The sequence below is a fragment of the Gadus morhua genome, chromosome 9, assembly GCF_902167405.1.
Source record: "Gadus morhua chromosome 9, gadMor3.0, whole genome shotgun sequence".
NCBI classification, from domain to species: domain Eukaryota; kingdom Metazoa; phylum Chordata; class Actinopteri; order Gadiformes; family Gadidae; genus Gadus; species Gadus morhua.
Window position 1 is genome coordinate 3,450,006 of NC_044056.1, and position 21,038 is coordinate 3,471,043.

The 21,038-nt window shown below is 42.5% G+C and overlaps 1 protein-coding gene across 1 annotated transcript; it reads left to right on the forward strand.

Annotated features, from left to right (window-relative positions):
• Positions 1-3,412: 3,412 nt before the first annotated feature.
• On the forward strand, positions 3,413-16,757 carry LOC115550931 (aerolysin-like protein). Its single transcript, XM_030366334.1, has 3 exons — positions 3,413-3,433; positions 15,072-15,564; positions 16,178-16,757. The coding sequence occupies exons 2-3, from the start codon at positions 15,082-15,084 to the stop codon at positions 16,646-16,648; spliced, it is 954 nt and encodes a 317-aa protein (XP_030222194.1). The 5' UTR covers positions 3,413-3,433; positions 15,072-15,081; the 3' UTR covers positions 16,649-16,757.
• The last annotated feature ends 4,281 nt before the right edge of the window (positions 16,758-21,038 follow it).

Below are 21,038 nucleotides of genomic sequence, written 5' to 3' on the forward strand. Positions count from 1 at the left end.
ACCTCATCCCATCTGGGCACGTGGCCTTAGACCAAACAAAGGGATTGTACAAACGCCTCAGACAAGCTGAACGTACGCGACCTTAAACCGAACAAAGATGGCGAGATTATAACTGGTGAGGACAAAACAACACACCGTAGACCCCCGGGGCACGTGGCATTAAACTAAAACAAAGAGATTGTAAGAACATGGTGGTCTTAAACCTAACAAAGATGGCACGTGGCCTTAAATCAAAACAAAGAAACACGAGGCCCGGAGCGCTGCTGTGCTTTACTAGGTTTACTGTGAGATGACCGTTTGGCCGCAACCACAACTGTCTTCTGACTGAGCACGTTTGGTCCTAAATAACACTTTACAGTTGTCAGCCCTAACTCTTCATTCACAGGGGAAAAAGTGTTATCCGCAACCTAGTACCATACAGAGCGTTATAGTTAGCACACATACAAAAACAAAGCAACAATACCTGTAAGAAAAAAGGTTACCAGCCGGTTAGTACCCACAGAGCGTTATTTAGGCCTGCACAACATCCATCGATGCCTGCAAAAAGAGGTTAGATATCCTTTGCATTCAGCAATATCTTTAGTAAAAAAAAATTGTCATGTACACCCCTCAACAATATCTGAGGGGTACCAGCCGGTTAGCATCCACAGAGCATTTTTTGTTAGTGCATACACAGCATTGATCCCTTTCTCTCTCTCTTTCTACTTTTACAACAGATCTTTTTTTGAGAGACCATACTCATTGCTTAGCGTTTGGGATTGGGTAGGCACCGATCACATAGTGTTGGCTCGTTCGTTCGCGAACCGGTTCGAATGACCGAGTCTTTAGGACGAACGAACTGAACCGGTTCGTCTCTCTCGTTCGTTCGGTCGTCTCGTTCACAATTCGATTCACCGGAAACTCGACTGAACGAACGAACGAGTTTCCGGTAGCTCTTACTCCACTGAGTCTGACTGACTCAACTGAGAACCGTGCAATGGCGTGCATTCCATGATGCGATTCACCGTTACCGGAAACTAGGCTGAATCGTGAACGACTCCTCCACTTTCAGTCGAGATCCGGTGAATCGATTCACGGGAAACTGAACTGGGAGGAGTCGTTCACGAATCGTATGTTCGTTCAGCCTGGTTTCCGGTAGCGGTAAATCGCATCATGGAATGGACCCCATTGCACGGTTCTCAGATGAGTCAGTCAGACTCAATGGAGTTAGTGCTACCGGAAACTCGACTGAACGAACGAACGAACGAACGAACGAATCGCGAACGACTCCTCGTGGCGAACTGAATCACGCGAACTGGGTCACGGAAACGAATCATTGAAACCACCACTACGATCACATAGCACATCTATAACAAAGGAGAACGCTGCTCACCACCTAATAAGAGGCCACTCTGGTTTGTGTGACCCGTGCCGGTGTTGTGCTGAAAATGAAATCAGAAATCGCACCCCCTCATTCAGTTCTTTGAGTTGCCGAAAATGGCTCCCCCGTCAGAAATTGCACCCCTCCTTGAGTTCATTGAGTTCTGAGTTCTTCTTTTGACAAAAAGATGGTTTATAGTTTATAGCAGTGTTCACATCGTGCATACAGTACATGTATGACTTGTAAACTATTTTGTATTCCAGTGCCCTCGTAGTTCATTATCGTGAATGTGACATCTTACGTTGTGGGTCGCCTATAAAATGTAACACTAGGCAAGTTTGCCTGTTCCGTGCTGCAGGAAGATTCAGCACGATTCTCCCCCTCCCCACTCCCCCCGCTGGCCTGTGGTCACACTGCTCCCAAAGGCCTTGGCCTGGGCACGATTGCTCCTTCATACATACGTCATCACGTCGTAATACGATAAATACGTCATCACCAAGCGTGGCGTCCAGCTGCGACTGAATGTTGTCGTCTGCCCAAATTTCAAGTAAACACTCGACTTCACTATCGCACCAACGAAAAGCCACTCGTGAACCGCTTGCCGCCATTGTTTAAAATTATTGTCGTGGGCAGGGGCGATACTAGGGTCAGACCTTTAGGGGTGCTGAGCACCCAATGAGCCCCACTGCCACCACCCATGCTTTTTTTCCACACAAAAACAAAAATGATGTCTATTGAAAAAAAACTTTACTCCTCATTCACACCAGAAAAATGCCTCTCAAGTTCACAGATCATTCGGTCAGATCACTGCCTGCCCCACAAGTTGACAAGATATTCATCCATTCACTTTGTCTTGTGTAAGGCGAGGAGTTATCTTTCACATATCTCATACCTGTGTGTTATAAATGGCCTATATATATAGACCTGCTGTGTGTGTTGTGAAATTCAAATTTCACAATTTGAATTTGTTCAGCGAGTCACGCTGGGAATTAGCAATATACTCAAGGTGCGTTCATGGTCCTGGTAATAACGAGACGCCTCGTCAGTGTTGAAGCTCATGCTTACGCATGTTCCCGACAGCGACTGTTCATGTGCACTGCGTTCGGAATCTAAAAGTTCCTCACTGCAGGTTTCTTTTAACCAACAAAAACCAGTCAGAGCTCAACAGAACTTAGTAGGATCAGTTTCAAGTTTGAACGCCTTTATTTCCTTGTAGCCTATCACCTACTATTCTTTTGCTTTTATTTATGAGAAGCACATTGTATTGCAACTGAATTGGAAGGCTACACTTGCCCTTATCTAGAGCTGGTTTACCAGTACACAATGTTTAAAATGGAGCAAAGTGAATGCCAACAGACGGTTACAACGTCAATCAATAGTAAAGTATGCAATATGATGGTTGATGATTTTATATTGAGTCAAACTTCCATGTTCCGCCATGTTCATGCGTGTCACTAGTAAAATATACGTCACCAACTGGGCAACTCTGTTATCAAAATCTGGCCCCAGTTGCCGAACGGACAATATACACATATGCACTTAATCGTCCAGGCGTCCTTTATTCTTTTACGTAATTAATTATTACGTCTGTAAGCCCATTAGGTGTGTTTTTATGTCCGGGAGAAATGCTGTCATTGGTTCTTGTTAAACATTTTATAAAAGGCCACGATACAACCTAAACCAGCCTGGGCTGGAATAAATGCGGACATCACACCCCTCAAATGTCTAATACTGCCATGTTATAGGCTATTACTATTTCAATCATTTCTGAAAAGAAATGTGCGACAGAACTGTCAGCAACTCTTCAAATTCTTCTTTGCACAAGCCTCTGCAAAGTTAATCATTCCTGGTTTGGCATGAGTCAGGCATCTTCTCAATAAAGATTCAGATTCCGATAACTTTATTTATCCCAGAAGTGGAAAATTCAGTTTGCAGTTCTCAGTCATGATTATATAAAGACAATAAATAGCACGCCCTGGGCGTGGGCGTTTCCAAATACCATCCACATTATCTATAAAAACTCTTCTCTAACCTTTTACTGCTCACTTGGCAAGGACAGGAACACACTGATTGGTAAGTAGTTGATATGCCGTTGAAAGACTTATCCATGACTTTAACGTTTATTTAATTAGGTTTATTTATTATGTTTTATTAGGATTGTGGAAAGTGTATAGAAGTGTGTAATTGTGCCGCAGTTTGAAGGGGGGGGTCCTGGGTGCGGGATAGCCAATGGGCCTCGGCAGACCACCTGATGAAGGGCTGCATTGTGGGCTTGTGAGGGGACACAACAGTAAAGTTATACTCTTCCATGAATCTAAACTCTGTGACCACGCAGACGCCTCGACGCAGTCATGATTTGAACCTGAAGTTCATGAAGTTTTACATTTTAACATTTAAATTGATCACACATGGTGCAGTTGCATTTGCAAATTCCATGTTATTTCCCCTAGACGTTTGAGTGTTTGAGCCTGAGACGGGACTAGTCTAGTGAAGTCTATGCGTGGAGAGGAGGGGCAGACCAGGGTCAATCCGAAGGTAATGCATGTTTTTAGTGTGTGAACGAGCGAGGGGGAACAAACAACCACATAGATAGATGTGCGTTGGGGAAAAAAATCTAAACTTCTGGCGGTCAGTGTTGATTCTGCGCTGTCTGTTGTACTGCTCTTAATAGTATACCTTTACATAAATATGTGCAGTGGCAGCTGGTGAAAAGAATACTAGGTGTGGCATAATGCTGCAATGTACTGTGTGTATATATACATATATATATATATATACACATATATATATATATATATATATATATATATATATATATATATATATATATATATATATATATATATATATAGAGATATATATAGAGATATATATATATAGAGATATATATATATATATATATATATATATATAGATATATATATATATATATAGATATATAGATATATATATATATATTAGTGGTGGGCCGTTATCGGCGTTAACGCGAAACTTTTCCATTCTACACTTCTTCCTCTAGAAAACATCAGTACATCCAATCAAATTCTGTCAAGTTACAAAAGTTTACAGATAACACCACGGCTCTTATCTGATGGGGTCTACCTACCGGTGGGCCAAGTGTCATTAAATCAACTAGGAGCATAACACAAAAACAGTGCTTGCATCCACTAGGACGAACTCAACCCCACCAGCACATATCATTGCATCCTTGCTCCCTAGTATTATGTCCTGAACCAACTGCTAACCTGCAATCATGTTTCTCTCACTTTCTGATCAAACACGATAACATAGCCCCTAAAATCGACCTTTCGAAGTGACCTGGACTTTTAACATCAACATGAACTAGAACTGCAAGCAGTTATGCAGGGGTCCAAGAAGTGTGCATTTCGCCGGCACAACGCGACAAGAAATGTGCGTTTCGCCGGCACAACGCGAAGCATGTGTTCAAAACGCTACCCTGAACCTGTGGATACAAAGGATTTGACTGTGGTAGGAGTAGCGAGAAGTCAGTGTAGCGTTTTCGTGGCTAAATTTTGTAGAAGATATACAATTTCCTCGTTTATGGCGCCCCCTAATGGCGAAATTTTCCGAAATTTTTATAAAGGAATCTAATTTCTCCAAATATAACTAACTACACTTGCTCCTTACCAACCCACTCTTCATAAACATGTTTATCTACTTTGGGATATTATCACTAATTACAAAGTGAGGGTATACTCACCTAAAGGATTATTAGGTACACCATACTAATATTAACTTAACTCATCTACATTTAAGCCAACAATTTTGAAAATAATTATTTATTATATAATAATTATCATATGTTTGTCATTATTAACACACAACACAACATTTGTTGAATCACTGACCTATATTTGATTTGGTCACCTCAAGAATCTCTTCCTTAACAAAGGACAGCATTGTAAAAATGAATAAAGGAAAATAAAAGTGAATCCTGACATTAAAAGGCCCAGGGGGGTATACCACGAACCTCGCTGAACATACCCAGGCTTTCTTGGGAAAACCTGGCTCGACAGAGCCGCAACTCGCAATCAGAGTTAAATGGTACCACGAAGCTCACTTTAGATTAAATTAGTTGAACCAGGTTTTCCTCTTTAGGTTCAGTGCGCGTTCACTTGAAAGGGGCGTTTTTTGCGTCATTTTTCTCACCTTTACGATAGATCAAGCAGCCTATATGCGTATAAGTGAAAAGATTCTGCATATTGTCTATAAAATAACTATTCCAAATGCAGAATTGTTCGCCATTAATCCAAATAGAATGATGATGATTTAAAAATGCATAAGCACCGTCCATCCTGCCTTATTCTATCATTTAGGGAATTCACTTTAAAAACACCCTATGCAAGAAATGTATCGCATGTTTTCAACCGCTGAGAGGTAGCGGCTGTAGCGTAGTGGATTAGCGTAAGACCCGAACGCCAGTGACCGGGGTTCAGATTCGCCGGTCTATCATCATGCATTTTACCCCCATAGATGTGGTGCCAGCACGGCCTTGAAAATATGGGTTCAAGTTCGAAATAAGCACAAAAATATAATTCCATAAGCTTTAGTGAATAAGTATTCCATATGCATGAGAATTGGGACTTTTTAAGCTTCACATAAATTCGCGTCACTTGGGAGTCGAACCCCCCTCGCAGAAATTCAAGACTGACGCGCTACCTCCACTCTAGCACTCTGTCACGCCGACACAATGCGCAACAGTAAGCATTGTCTACATAAGGTCCAAAAGGACGATCAAATAACGAACACCCTCTGATGAGAATCTGTATCTCTCATGAAGAACCCCAATTTCGTTGTTTGCACAATGACAATAAAGTCTGAAATCTGAATATCGTCAGACAATGCCAAGGGATCGGTTATGTCCCGTAAAACCCTCTGTCTCCGGAGAGGCGCCTGTACGAGAAGTGCGCCGAGGTCCACGGGAACACACACAAATGGTGACGCCATTGTCAGAGGAGGGGCTAGGAAGCTGCGCACGCCGATTTAAGTAGCCGATCTCCGGCTAGACTAAGCCGAAAAACTGCTCCAGACCAGGTTTGGTTGCGAGCATAAGTCACCATGGCGATAAAGCGACGCTAAAAGAGATCGACTTTCGTGGTACAACTAACCCAGGCTTTGAGCTCAACATACCTCGCTAACCCTCTAAGCGAGCTTCGTGGTACAGGCCCCAGGCTAACCACAAAGCAAAACAAACAAACAAAGAACTGCCTGTGAGCAAAATAAATGAAGTGACCTAACCCATTTCTGAACACAGGACACCAACTTGTAAAACATGCCTAGAAAGGCTCAAGCTATCCAAAAGTGCATTTAGCGTTTAGCATTTGAATGCCTTTTAAAGCCCAAGCCTCTGTTGCGTACAAAATCCCGAATGTTTTGAATGGATCTTGTCTCCAAGATAGGGTGTTCCTTTTCCTTGCACTGCAGGCACTGCCCACTGGTGGCAGTGACACCGTTTTCAACAAAAGGCCTCAGATGTTTCATCACGGCTTGTATCTCCTCAACAGACCATGGTCTCTTCGTACACCGCCTTGATGAAACACGGAAACCTGAACAATTAAAAAAAAGATTAGAAGATAAAAAAAGATGTACTTGCAAGGATGTACTTGCATGTAGGGATGTTGCTGTTCAAAATTGGCAAACAAACTGTGTAGACAAAATATGTGTGGTAATAAATTGACTAGATCTGCTAAAAAGGAAGTTGGATTGTTTTCATTACCATGACATTACATGTTATGTGAGGACAGTTTGTAACACAGACAACCTCATGGTATGCAAGGACACTGTCCTTTGGACTTTTAATGATATCCTTGATCAAACTCTGAGTCTTGCATTATTGAACTCCCAGTGTATGGCACACTCAGAAAAAAAACAGTGTTGAGAGGACACCATGGTTAGTAAAACCATCCATACTGAATAGATGACATTTCCATTATTGAACTCCCAGTGTATGGCGCACTCAGACAAAAAACAGTGTTGGGGGGACACCATGGTTAGTAAAACCATCCATACTGAATAGAAGACATTTCCATTATTGAACTCCCAGTGTATGGCGCACTCAGAAAAAAAACTGTGTTGGGGGACACCATGGTTAGTAAAACCATCCATACGGAATAGAGGACATTTCCACTGTAGCTGCAAGATGTTTACTAAAACACTGAAAATTGTGTTCCATGGAACATCAAAGTACTTCTAACCATTGGTCAATTTCAAAACACAGGTAAATTCCAACTCACCTCACAAGCAGAGTAATTTGGCGCAGCTCTGGATGATTGACACCCTGATCTTGATTCGGTCTCTGTACAAGAGAACACAGGGAGATTCAGTGCTCGACTTTCCTCAAGTCATAAAACCACATATAGGCATAACATACTCAACTCACATCCCTGACAGATGATATTCTGTTCAAAATGTCCATCAAGACATAGAAAAATGGCCTGATATCGCCACATTTTTCATGCTGCAACCCTTAGCAGGCATGACATGCATTGCCAGAAGTTAACAACATTTTCTCAAAACTGTAACTGACCACTGGCAAGGTCTGCTGAGAACACAGGGGATGACACCTCCTGGTGCTGGATACCAACTTCTCCAATCCCCTCTTTTGCAGAAGAAGTGCCACTTTGACCTCTGACACAGTGCACCTAAAAAAATGAACAGCAATATGCATAGATGAACAGGCATCAACTGGTACAGATGGGAATACTCCATACAGTATGTGCAAAGACAGAATATTTAACAAGATTTAGCAATCATTTTGGATAAGGGAGGCATGTCACTGCATAACAAATTTCAGCATCAAGCAGCAGGAAACGGCTGACAATGCACCATATAGGTACACATTGATGCCACAAGTAAGAATGTGTATTAAAGAGAAAAAACGCTATTCCTTAACTAGCCACTTTACAAGCAAGTGCTGTAGTTTCTACATCTGTATGTGAGACAGGGGAATATTCATGTTATGTGAGGACAGTTTGTAACACAGACAACCTCATGGTATGCAAGGACACTGTCCTTTCGACTTTTAATGACATCCTTGATCAAACTCTGAGTCTTGCATTATTGAACTCCCAGTGTATGGCACACTCAGAAAAAAAACTGTGTTGAGAGGACACCATGGTTAGTAAAACCATCCATACTGAATAGAAGACATTTCCATTATTGAACTCCCAGTGTATGGCGCACTCAGACAAAAAACAGTGTTGGGGGGACACCATGGTAAGTAAAACCATCCATACTGAATAGAGGACATTTCCACTGTAGCTGCAAGATGTTTACTAAAACACTGAAAATTGTGTTCCATGGAACATCACAGTACTTCTAACCATTGGTCAATTTCAAAACACAGGTAAATTCAAACTCACCTCACAAGCAGTCATTTGGCGCAGCTCTGGATGATTGACACCCTGATCTTGATTCGGTCTCTGTACAAGAGAACACAGGGAGATTCAGTGCTCGACTTTCCTCAAGTCATAAAACCACATATAGGCATAACATACTCAACTCACATCCCTGACAGATGATATTCTATTCAAAATGTCCATCAAGACATAGAAAAATGGCCTGATATCGCCACATTTTTCATGCTGCAACCCCTTGGCAGGCATGACATGCATTGCCAGAAATTAACAACATTTACTCAAAACTGTAACTGACCACTGCCAAGGTCTGCTGAGAACACAGCAAGGTGCTGGACACCAACTTCTCCAATCCCCTCTTTCGCAGAAGAAGTGCCACTTTGACCTCTGACACAGTGCACCTAAAAAATGAACAGCAATATGCAAAGTTGAACAGGCATCAACTGGTACAGTGTCCATTTCACTCAAACCCTTAAGTGTATGACACTCAAAATGATTTAGACAGGGGAACAAAGTGTTAAGTGATGACTATCTGTACCAACAAAGATTTTCAGACTGTACCTGCAGTATAATTGTAATTCATTGATAAATATGTCCCTTACGAAACTACATCATTTCTAAACATTCATACATCCCAAAATAAACAGCTAAATTCAAACTAACCTCATGCGCTGGACTGGTGTGGGACTGGATGACTGACACTCTGCTCTCCATTCGGTGTCTGTTGAAGAGAACACAGGACATGAATGCACAGTGCCTTGCAAGACTCTAGTATTTACCAGGCATTGTTTCTTCAAGCAGGGACTCACCTCTTAATAAGGCCCCGTTTACACGAAGGGAAAACGCAGATATTTTCACACGGTTTGGCCTCTCATTTACATGAAAACGCTGTTTTTGTCACAGAAAACGATCATTTCTAAAAACTCCGGCCAAAGTGGAGATTTCTGAAAACGCCGGTTACGTGTTGTCGTGTCAATGGGTAGAAACGGGGTTTTAGGTTCTGAAACGTCACATTATGCGCCAGGAAATGCTTAACGTCATATGAGCGCCCTATGTTTACAGTTTGTTTGTTACAGAAAGACGCTCATGTTATTCGTTGTTGTTGATTCTGAGGTTTTGATTGGCTTGCATGGCTTTATCCTTCTCCCTACACTGCCGCCCATAGGTTTGGCATAGTTATAATGTCCCAACGGCGTATTTATCCGTTTTGATGTAAACGACAACTTTTTTGAAAACGATGTTGTGTGCACAATGTTATTTTTGAAAACGGAGGGGGGGAAATATTCGTTTCTATAAATACCCTGCTACGTATAAACGTGGCCTAAGTCTGTAGAGAAAACATCAGGTTCCAAGTCATGGGCGTGGTCACTAAGCTCTGCAACGGAGTGTTGGCCAGAAGGGAAGCTTGCACCACTGAGTTGTGTCTAAACAAGTTAAACAGAAAAATGCACATGTGAACTTGGACATCAATTACACAATTGTGTTATTGTACAGTTGAACTAAAACAGAGTAACAATTTAAAATGACCCTTGAATATGATCGGCTGGATCACATTTGATCCTGTTGTGAAATTCCCATCACATCTCTGCATTTTGTTCTATGTTAGTACACCTTAGAAAAGTTACGCTGTCTGCATTTGTGAATTACTTGCCAACAATTCAGCTAGAGAAAATATATTTTGCGGAATAATTGTTATTTACGAATAGTTCACTACATTTTCCTGTGCCCTCAGTCAATAAAACTATGCCAGGTGTACATGGTGATGCTTTGTGTTGTGACCTACTTCTTTCCTTAGCCATTGTAAAACAATGGGACAGGCGTATTCAACCTTACCTCACAAGCAGAGCTGCCTGATGTCATATTGCAGGACTGGACTTCTGGTCTTTCTCTGGTCTCTGTAGAATACAGGAAAGAATATGAAGAAGGCCAGGGAGGGTGGGGTTGTGCATCACTCTATAATAATAATAATAATAATTCATTTTATTTGTTGAGCACTCTTCATTCTAGCAGAATCTCAGAGTGCTAGTATACAATTTTTAAAAAGTAGGAAATGCCTTTATGAATAAAAAGGTTTTTTGGCCAGTCTTAAAACAGGCTAGTGTTTGTGTTGCCCTTAAGTGGTCCGGGAGGCTGTTCCACAGTCGAGGGGCTGCAGCGGCGAAGGCCCGGTCGCCCATGGTGCGTAGCCTGGTGTTTGGGATCTGCAGGGACAGAATGTTATTGGATCTGAGGGGGCGGGTTGATTTTTGGGGAGTGATGAGTTCTTGCAGGTAAGGGGGGGCATGACCGTTTATGCATTGGTAGGTGAGTAGGAGGACTTTGTAGTTGACGCGGGATGAGACAGGGAGCCAGTGCAGTGAGTGTAAAATGGGGGTTATATGGTTGTATTTCCTGAATCTCATCAGGATCCTTGCAGCGCTGTTCTGGATGTACTGCAGCTTTTGGATGTTCCTGCCAGTGATCCCAGTGAACAGTGAATTGCAGTAGTCCAGTCTTGAGGAGATGAAGGCGTGGACGAGCTTCTCAGCATCTGGCAGGGTTAAAGTGGGGCGGAGCTTGGCGATGTTTTTGAGATGGTAGAAGGAGATTTTGCACAGATGTTTTATATGATCGTTGAAGGTGAGGTGAGGGTCAAACCTAACTCCTAGATTTGTTACTGTGGTGGAGAGGGGTATGACCTGACTGTCGAAAGTGAGATGAGTTATGGAGGATGACTGAACTTGGTGTGGAGTGCCAACAAGAAGGGCCTCGGTTTTGCTGCTGTTTAGCTGGAGAAAGTTGTTTCTCATCCATGCCTTTATCTCCCCAAGACAGGCAGTGAGACATGACATGGCAGCAGAGGGGTTTGGGGCAGTTTTGATGTACAGCTGTGTGTCATCGGCATAGCAGTGAAAGGACATCCCATGTCTGCTGACAACACAGCCGAGGGGGAGCATGTAGATAATGAAGAGGATGGGGCCGAGGACAGACCCTTGTGGAACACCACAGGAGACAGGGAGCTGTCTGGAATTGCATCTTCCCAGTGAGACACTCAGTTCTGCCAGATAGATATGACTGGAACCACTTGAGTGCAGAGCCTGACAGTCCAATGGTGGTGTGGAGGCGCTCTAGGAGGATTGTGTGATCCACTGTGTCGAATGCAGCAGTCAGATCCAGGAGGATGAGGAGTGAGGGTGATCCTGCATCGGCTGTCATCAGCAGGTCATTCGTCACCCTGAGCAAGGCGGTTTCAGTGCTGTGGGCTAAACGGAATCCTGACTGGAATTTTTCAAACAGGTTGTTGTGTTTGAGGTGGTCCTGAAGTTGAGAAGCAACTACCTTCTCTAGCACTTTGGACAGGAAGGCAAGGTTGGAGATAGGCCGGTAGTTGGCTAGGACCTCCGGGTCCAGGGTGGGCTTCTTGAGAAGGGGACGGATGACAGCGACCTTGAGAGCCGGCGAGACACTCTAGAAGCAACCACACTGTCGCTGGTTCACATTCTTTATAGACACAATATGTTTATACGGCCACCATAAGTAATGTAAAAACCATCTCAGTAAACATGGCCATATGTGGCATAAATGTTTCTCAATCATCTATAGCACACCATTGACAACTAGATAAAACATTTAGTCAAACAGTCACTGACCTTCAATACAGACTGTGGATGGCATGATTTGGGCTTGGAAACAGTCTTTGATAGACTCTTGGGCAGCAGTGCTTGTAACAGTAGGGGGAATCTACAAAACATTCAGCTTGCTAAGCTTGCTGTCATCATCTGGGAGAGAGACACGATTGACTAAAAACCAGATTGAAGACCACCAAGATGTGACTTCTCACCAAGCAGTGACTTCTGTTTTTTGGTTATGATTGTTGGCACTAACAAGCGATAGCTGCGCGCCTCCTATTTGCAACGGAATTTGTTTAAGATATAAAAACATTTAATTTAACACACAAGCACTAAAACAAATATTTTCGTTTTTAAATAATTTTTTGGAAACGAAAAATGTTATCCGAACATGTTTTCCGCCGTGTGCCTCTCTGGCATTGAGCGGGTCTACAGGATCGCACTCTGCACAACCCAGTCAGTAAAAAAGTGAACGGTCTCGGTCCCGTAGGCATACGCCTCCGTAGTCAACGCTGTCCAAGCATCGGTGGTGATGGCAACTTTCTCCGTTAAGGACAGGATCTCACGGAGCGAGGCTGCTGCTTCGCTGTACATCTTCTCCAGCCGCACAGTCATAGTTTGGCGACATGGCACTGTAATCTGCCTCGAGAAATGCGATCAGATCGCGGAAGTCCCGTCGCTGGCATAGGCTACCGTATTTAAAATAGCATGCATATGCATTAGCTATATTCTTAATTTAATTTACAGAGCAATCTCTGCAACGTTTTTAGCTTAACTATAGAAAAGACTAGACAGGCCTATTCAACTAGCGGCCCGTGGGCCAAATGCGGCCCCTCTTACTTTTTTTCTGGCCCGCAAGAGGTTGCATGCAAAAAATAAATAAAATAAAGGAGAAACATAGTTGCATGCAAATCAGGTTTATGTGTGTAGCCGGTGATACTAGCCAGTATCATTACCCCACAATCAGGAGCTGGCATCACTTATTCTGACAATGTTTGGCACAACCGATACGTGTGAGTCTAGGTTTTCTCATATGAATGCCATCAGAACAAGGGCACGTTGCTCCATGACCTATGAGAAGCTGCATGAGTGTCTCAGGATGAGCCAAACTAGGCAAACAAGGCAGTGCAATCTTTCTCACTGACTCACTGGCTCAAAATGTCTCATATGTACAGTAGTTCTGTTTTGTGATGATTCAAACAACATTGTTGAATTCTAAATACGTGGCCAAAATACGTGAGAACAAAATCTTTTATAATGATACGATTAAAAGTGAAGAAGGAAGGAATGCGTCTGACAAGTTTATTCCATGTAGTAGTATTATATATATTAAGATAACACTACTTTATGTACGATTTATTTGTAGCGATTTATTCACGTAGTTTTACTCTGTGTGGCCCATGAACCCCCAGTGGTTTTCTTTTTCGGCCCACTTGTTAAGGAGGTTGAATAGCCCTGGACTAGGAGGATGAGTGTGTGTCTGATGGCGGGGGGGCATCACGATGGTGGCCTTCCATCGTGATGTCGGTCAGCCATCACGATGGACGATGACATTGTCCATCGGCACAACCCTAGCGCTGGACATTAAGCTTGACAAGCCATAACCTCTGGCTATACTTTTCTCACGTGGGAGTTAATGTTGGGCTACTTAATATTTAGTCCATTAGTTTTCTAGATGGGCGCGTCCAACTTCAAATAAAGTTGAACAACATTGATGGTCACCATTGTAACCCCCTCTCCCCCTCCCTCAATACCACTGTGCCGTTCGTGGTTTAGGCTAAGCGTTCTACCAAGCTAATGCTAAGACTAAATAATAACGTTTTAATGTAGTTTGCTAGCGTAATTGACGTTAGTAAAAGTCTGACGCCTCTGATGAAAAGCAAACAAAAACAAAATACGTTTTCAGCTAGCTGCTAGCAATCTAACAATGTCCTAAATACAATAGTGTTAATCTTACCAAACCATTTCCATTTACCATTTCTTACCTGCTCTCCACAACGTGCATTTCCAGAACTCCCAGCAAATGAATCTGGGGATCACAGACGTAGTAGCTCTCTTCTATCCAGCCAATCAAAATGAGCATGCGCAGTGTTGAGTTAGCGTCTAATTTCGCGCGTTGTGTATAATCTCCCGCGTTGTGTATAATTTCCCGCGCTTGTGTGTCGCAGCATGCAGGGACCACGACCACCGATAGGGGCAGTGGCGGACACACAAATATACAAAATCTGTCAGGTTTTTGGTACATAAGGACTTTTGAGAAAAACACTTTTTGGGTATTAAAACATGCTGAGAAAAGGTTTAAAAAGGTTTATTTTTATGAGGACAGCAAACTGTCCTCATATACCGGAGGGTCCTCGTAACTCTTTGAAATGTCTTGAAAACTGTCCTTATATACCCCAAAACACACACACACACACACACACACACACACACACACACACACACACACACACACACACACACACACACACACACACACACACACACACACACACACAGTGTGTGTGCGCGTTATACTATGTGTTAGCATAGGAAATGGCATAGTGCTAACGCCAACCCTTTTAACTTTTGTATTATTTTATGTATAAATACCGCCAGATTTGGTTGTCCATAAATTTTCGCCCTTGGATCTTGTCCTTTGATTTCCTTTTACAGCTCCAAATGTCTGAATCTTTTGTCGAGCATTTGGAGGATTCATGAATATATTGATGTACATTTCTGTTTCAGGTTATTAATCATGGCGACTACACTGAAAGTCATCGGTGGACAGGGAGGCGATCCATTTAGTTTCACTGGCCTCCACAATGGTGCCACCCTGAAGAAGATCGGAGTGGCAGTGGGCGGCTGGCAGATCAAAGCTGTGCGGGCAGAACTGACCGACGGGCGTGTGCAGACCTTTGGAAAGGGTCACAGTTTCAGTGAGTTTACGTTTGAACCTGGCGAGAGCATCACCAAGCTGTCCCTGTGGGGGAACGATGCCGGAACCCGTCTGGGTGGCATCAAGTTCTGGACGAGTTCTGGAAACAAGTTCTTCGCGCACATGAATGGCCAGGTTCTGAAGACCGAGTACTCCATCGATGTGGGGTCTGGAGTCTGCCTGGGGTTGGAGGGGAGATCTGGCTCAGACATCGACAACATGGGATTCGTCTTCATCAATGCCATCAAGTCGTCTGTGCTAACCGACATAACCTATCCCAGCCTGGCCAAGTACACACCCCAGGTGAGTGCTGCCATGTGTGGAAGACCTGAGTCTGAATATGGCAGGCTAAGTGGGCCAATACATTTCAATTAACAAGTGTTTCTTTATTAACTCTTTTTGTAGTAGGTTGTGTCCAGGACCGAAATTGGCTCGTATTTTTACTCTTTCCCATCATTAACAAAGCATGTCTTAGACCTATCTTCCATTGGGCAGATTACTCTAATATATTAATCAAATGTATTTTATAAAGACCTTTTTATGTCAGCAACTGTCACAAGGTGCTTCTTTAAGAAGAATGAGGAAAGATTGGTCTGATCAAGTGCTTGTTGGCCCACTTTGCGTTCCATAAAGGAAAACTGTGTTATGTCTGAGTGTTGTCCACCGTATAAACATTATAATTTGATAAGGGGTTGACAGTTATGTATTTTGTTTAATTACATTAGGTCAATAAAATAGTGTCAGCACTTAAATCTTTTGAATTTCTCCCCTGGGGGATTAATAAAGTGTTAAAGTGTAAATGTTATGACATAAATGACAAAATAAATGAGTTGATATTTCCTGTACTGGTTATTAAGTATTATTTTGTGTGTTGCCTGAACAATATGTATTTTTCTGTCTGTGTTGTTTAATGTAGGTAAACAAAGAATATATCAAATCACATTTTTATCACAACGGCACTGCTACGGATCTAGAGCAGAAATCTACGTACAGCAGATCTCTGACCAAGTCTACCACCTGGAGCACCACCACTAAGATTGAGACCACCTTCAGCATGTCTGTTACTGCACGGATCCCGGACGTGTTTGAGACGTCTAGTGGGTTTGGCATGACCTTGGGAGTGGAGCAGACCTCCTCAATGACCAAAGAAGAGACCATAACCAAATCAGAGGAGGTCAATGTGACGGTCCCGGCAAGAAAGACTGTGAGCGTTGAGTTTTCAATTGGACGAGCAGTCATCAACCTCCCCTTCTCGGCCACAGTGAAGATCACATGCCTGAATGGCAGCGAGCTGCAGTTCAAATCCACCGGCAACTACAATGCAGTGGCTTTCACTGCAGTGGATGTAAAAACCACTGAGTCTGATTATTTGAACGATGGAGAATAAGATGCATCAACATCTTACTGTGCACAGTTTTTATATTGATTGCATAACATTGGTTTGATTGCTAATGTAGAGTGACTGTCGCAGATAAATAAATCATAATCATAAACCTACTTGTGTTTCCATGTTCATCCATAGAGCTTGTAAAACAATATAAAAATGAGTCTATCTAGCTGATCCCATTATTTAACTTTTCAGTTTAGTAAGTGGTCATTTCAATTCAAATATTTTGCTGTTAATAATTTAGTTTTCCAGTCCAACAGCCTGGAAAGATAATATGTTTCTGCACACTTCCAGTAAGATGCTAATTGCTTTAAAAGTTGAGGTTTATGCTAAATCGCTTGTGCCTAAGATAATTCATTACACAATTGTTCCAAAGATACAGTACATTGCCAACAGAAAAACAGCAATACAGCCGAAGGCACACCTTCATAGGACAAAACATGTTGGTTCCCTAACCTAAGGTGACCTCTGTCCCCAATACACGGAAAGAGTTCTCAGCAAGTGTTCAAGAGGAAGGGGAGATCTTAATATTGAATATTCGCAATAAGTTCTACTTTAATATTTGTCCACTTGGGGGTACGTTTTGTGTAACCTGTAAGTCAAGTGATATCTTCAATATTGTCATATAATCATTACAGTATTAACAAAGGCAAGGCAAGGCAACTTTATTTATATAGCACTTTTCATACACAAGGCAGACTCAAAGTGCTTCACATATAAACATTGTCATACAATTAAATAAAATAATAGGTAAGTGAAAGAACATATGCAAAAAATAGAAGTTAAAAGGCATTTTAGTATTAAAATAGAAAATAAAAAAAGCTTTTTTAGAAAGTGCAATGTATTTAAGATTTAGCAGAAAGCTATAGCAAACATAAAAGTCTTCACTCTTGTTTTAAAGGTGCTCAGAGTTGGGGCAAGTCTTAAATCCTCTGGGAGTTTATTCCAGCTAAAGATAAATGAAAAAATAAATCAACATTTGTAGACAAAAAACACAAATCCTGGAATCCTTTTGTTGAACGATTTGTATCATAATTTTTGAATCATCAAAGTAGCCACCTTTTGCAGACATAACAGCCGAACAAACTTCCTACAATGGAAATCAAATATTGCTTGGGATGCTCTTCCCAACACTGTTGGAGATGTTCCCACAAATGTGTTTCACTTGTAGGTTGCTTTGTTTTCACCCTTCAGTTCATCCTAAACGTAAACTTTAAGTGATAAGTAACTTTAACGCCTCGTGCCCACTACCTCCGTCCGTTGACTGATCCCATTGACTTTGAATGGGGACGGACGCGCAATGCATTGTGGATCCGTCCGTTCCGTTGGAGCCTTCGGCTCCGTCAAAAAGTTGAAAAATGTTCAACTTTTTCAGCAGCGACGGATCCGTCATCCAATCAGATTGCGTATGCAAATTTAAGCACATTGACGCGACTCGGGCTCTGACGATACTGGAAAGCGGGAAATCTTGCAATGACAACGCAACAAGCAGGAAGAAGCGGGAAGAACCCGGCGAAGCGATTTGATTGGCTGACGGATGCCTCTGCAAAGACTACTCCCCCATCCGTCAGCCACGCCTTCCCACGTCCGTTGACTGAAGGTGCAGTGGGCATGAGGCGTAAGGGCCCTATTTTAGCTGCCTGAAAGGCAAGTGTGAAACTCGAAAAACGCAAGTCTTGTGGGCGGTTCTCTGCCGCTGTTGCTATTATACCGGCGGATAAATGGCTTTTGCCCCCGACGCAAACCTATTGGTCTTCATTACCAATAGGTGTGTTTTGGATAAACCAATGAAATAAAATGCAATTAAACAGTGAGAGTGCCATCTTCCATTTCCTTTAAGTGTCAGCGCATTTGAACTTGAGTTTATATTTTCACAGCGTGATGGCAGTCTCTGCTGAGATAGATGCATGACCACATGAATTCCAAACCTAAGATGGCTCTTTTTACGGCCAAATAATAGGCCTAATTCACACATGGGATAATGTTTTTTGTACAGAAACAATTAGTCGTCAAGTAGGCTAAATTTCGGTAAAGACAGCGTATAGCCCATGCTATGCGGTCCCTTGACCGTAACTTGTTATCCCAGAATTCTGAGATACTTAACTCGTTAATTCAGATAAGCAGAGCAGAATTTATTTTCTTAAGTGAATGCATTACGCTTCCCTAATAAAGTCACACTGGCGCGTCCTAATAAACCGGTGACCAGTCGAGGTCCTTAGAGACGCTCTCCTCATTTTGACATCACAAACAGCCGTTCACTCTCCTGGTGATGACGAGCCGGCTTGCCAGTGATGACGTTCACGCTTACGCGTGTTCCCGACAGCGACCGTTCATGTGCACTTGGGAAACAGCCGGTTGGGAATCTAACAGTTCTTCACAGCAGGGTTTTTTTATCCGATAAAAAACAGTCAGACTTAAAAAGAACTTAGTAGGATCAGTTTCAAGTTTGCATACCTTTATTGCCTTGATGCCCATCACCTACCAGTAGCGTGTGGTGCCCCTTCATTCCGGTGGGGCTAAACTACTGGCGTATGACCACACCCACAATTCATATATATTTTGAACATGTACATTTTGAGCAACATTAAAACATGTTAACTAAACTAATTGTGAGTAAGAATTAAAAATAAACTAATAGGGCCTACAAAAAAAATAAAGTTTGGTTCCTGTTTGTTGTCAGTTGAGGTCATGGGTAGGTAGGGAATTTATTTTATTTTTTTATTTTATTTTTTCAGCGAATGATAGGTAGGTTGTTTTCATTTAAAAGCGAGAAAATTCGCTCATCCTTGTATAGAATGAAGAGGTGCTGTACCAAAACGTAATTATAGTCTGCAACATTTTATTTTTTATTTTTTTAAAAGCTCATAAAATAATTTGGGTCGCGCATAAATTGACATGGTTGGTCGGAAACCGGAACCAAACAATATATTTTTTTAGGCCTAGCCTAATGTTACTTCACGCTTTTGAAGTGCCATCCGCAACACTCGTCATATGATGTCGGGCTAATTAGAATAGCCTATGTGCAATGGAAACACCAACTCTGCAAAGTCAATTATTTCAAAGGACAAATTCGACATTATAGGGAAGTTATTTCTTCCATATTTTATTTTAACAATTTAACAACAATTTAACAGCAGGCTTAGTGAGTGAAATGCAAATACATGAAAAGTAGAAATACAAATCATCAATCAAGCAGACCTTCGATTTGGAACTTGGCCCGGCCAGGTATTTCTCAATAACAGCTGTTTCAATCAGGTATGAAATCAGGTATACAATTTTAATACCTGCTGAAATAAATAAATAAATAGGCTTCAATGCCGAAAGATACAGGCGGAGCAATTCGATTTTAAACAACAACAGTCCTAGAATATGACCATGGGGCAGACTACTTTACGACCATATGGGCGTCTGTGTCGCTGCCTTTGTGTTGACGTGCGGTGTGTGCGCTTGCTTGTGTGTGTGTGTGTAGTGTGTGTGTGCATGTGTGTGTGTGTTTCCGTGTATGTTCGTGCGCATGTGCTGGCTTGTGGTGTATGCGTTCGCGCTTGGCACATGCGCACTTGAGTAACTGGTACGACAGGCCTTGTGGCAGTAAGATATTCACTGCAGATGTAATGTCGATGGACGACCACTAGAGGGTGGTACTACCGAGTGCTTCATTCACAAAAGTGAATGAAACGCTTGTGTGTCCCACACTGACGTAAATTAACCTGAATACAACAACACACAATGCAACAGTGTCCTCTAGTGGACGATATGATATATTCTGAAGAGTGTTTCTCTCTTCTCTCATATGAATTATGAGATGGATCATAACAGAATCCATGCCACAGACGTGCTAGGGCACCTCCCCAGACAGGCAGTGCCAGGACTGATCAGCCATATCAACAATCATGCGCGCACGTGAGTGCGTGTGTGGGTGCGTGCGTATGTGTGTGTGTGTGTCTGTGCACCAAGCAGCATTTACAGCATCAACAATTTACAATTGCAGTTTGAATATAACCAGTTCTAACATGTGTTGTGTGTTGTCCCTAAATGTTTACAGGTAAGAGTAAAATGGTTCTGTACTATATATGTGAGAGGGCCCCCAAATACATCCCTCGGATGTATTTGGGGGCAGTCTTCTGTTCAGCATGTTGTCAGTGACGGCCCCTCCTTCCTGCAGTGGGACTGGCCTATTCAGTCCCCATCACGTTCGTGACTAAAGCCGATCAAGTCAGTGATCCATCCACTGATCATCTCAATGCTTTGAGTTAGAGGGAGACATAGGGGTGGTCGTTTTTCTTTTAGCAGGGCGGTTTTAGCAGGGCGGTAACAGGGCCTGTTGCCACAGCAACAGTCAAACCTGGCGCTAGACCCTACCTATTTACATTCCTATCAGACGCGGCGG

What these genes read in the sequence shown, in the direction of transcription:
- LOC115550931 (XM_030366334.1), top strand. Translation starts at nt 15,082, where the DNA reads ATGGCGACTACACTGAAAGTCATCGGTGGACAGGGAGGCGATCCATTT. An exon ending in TGGCCAAGTACACACCCCAG is followed by an intron (nt 15,565 to 16,177) that starts GTGAGTGCTGCC and finishes TGTTTAATGTAG; the next exon opens with GTAAACAAAGAATATATCAA.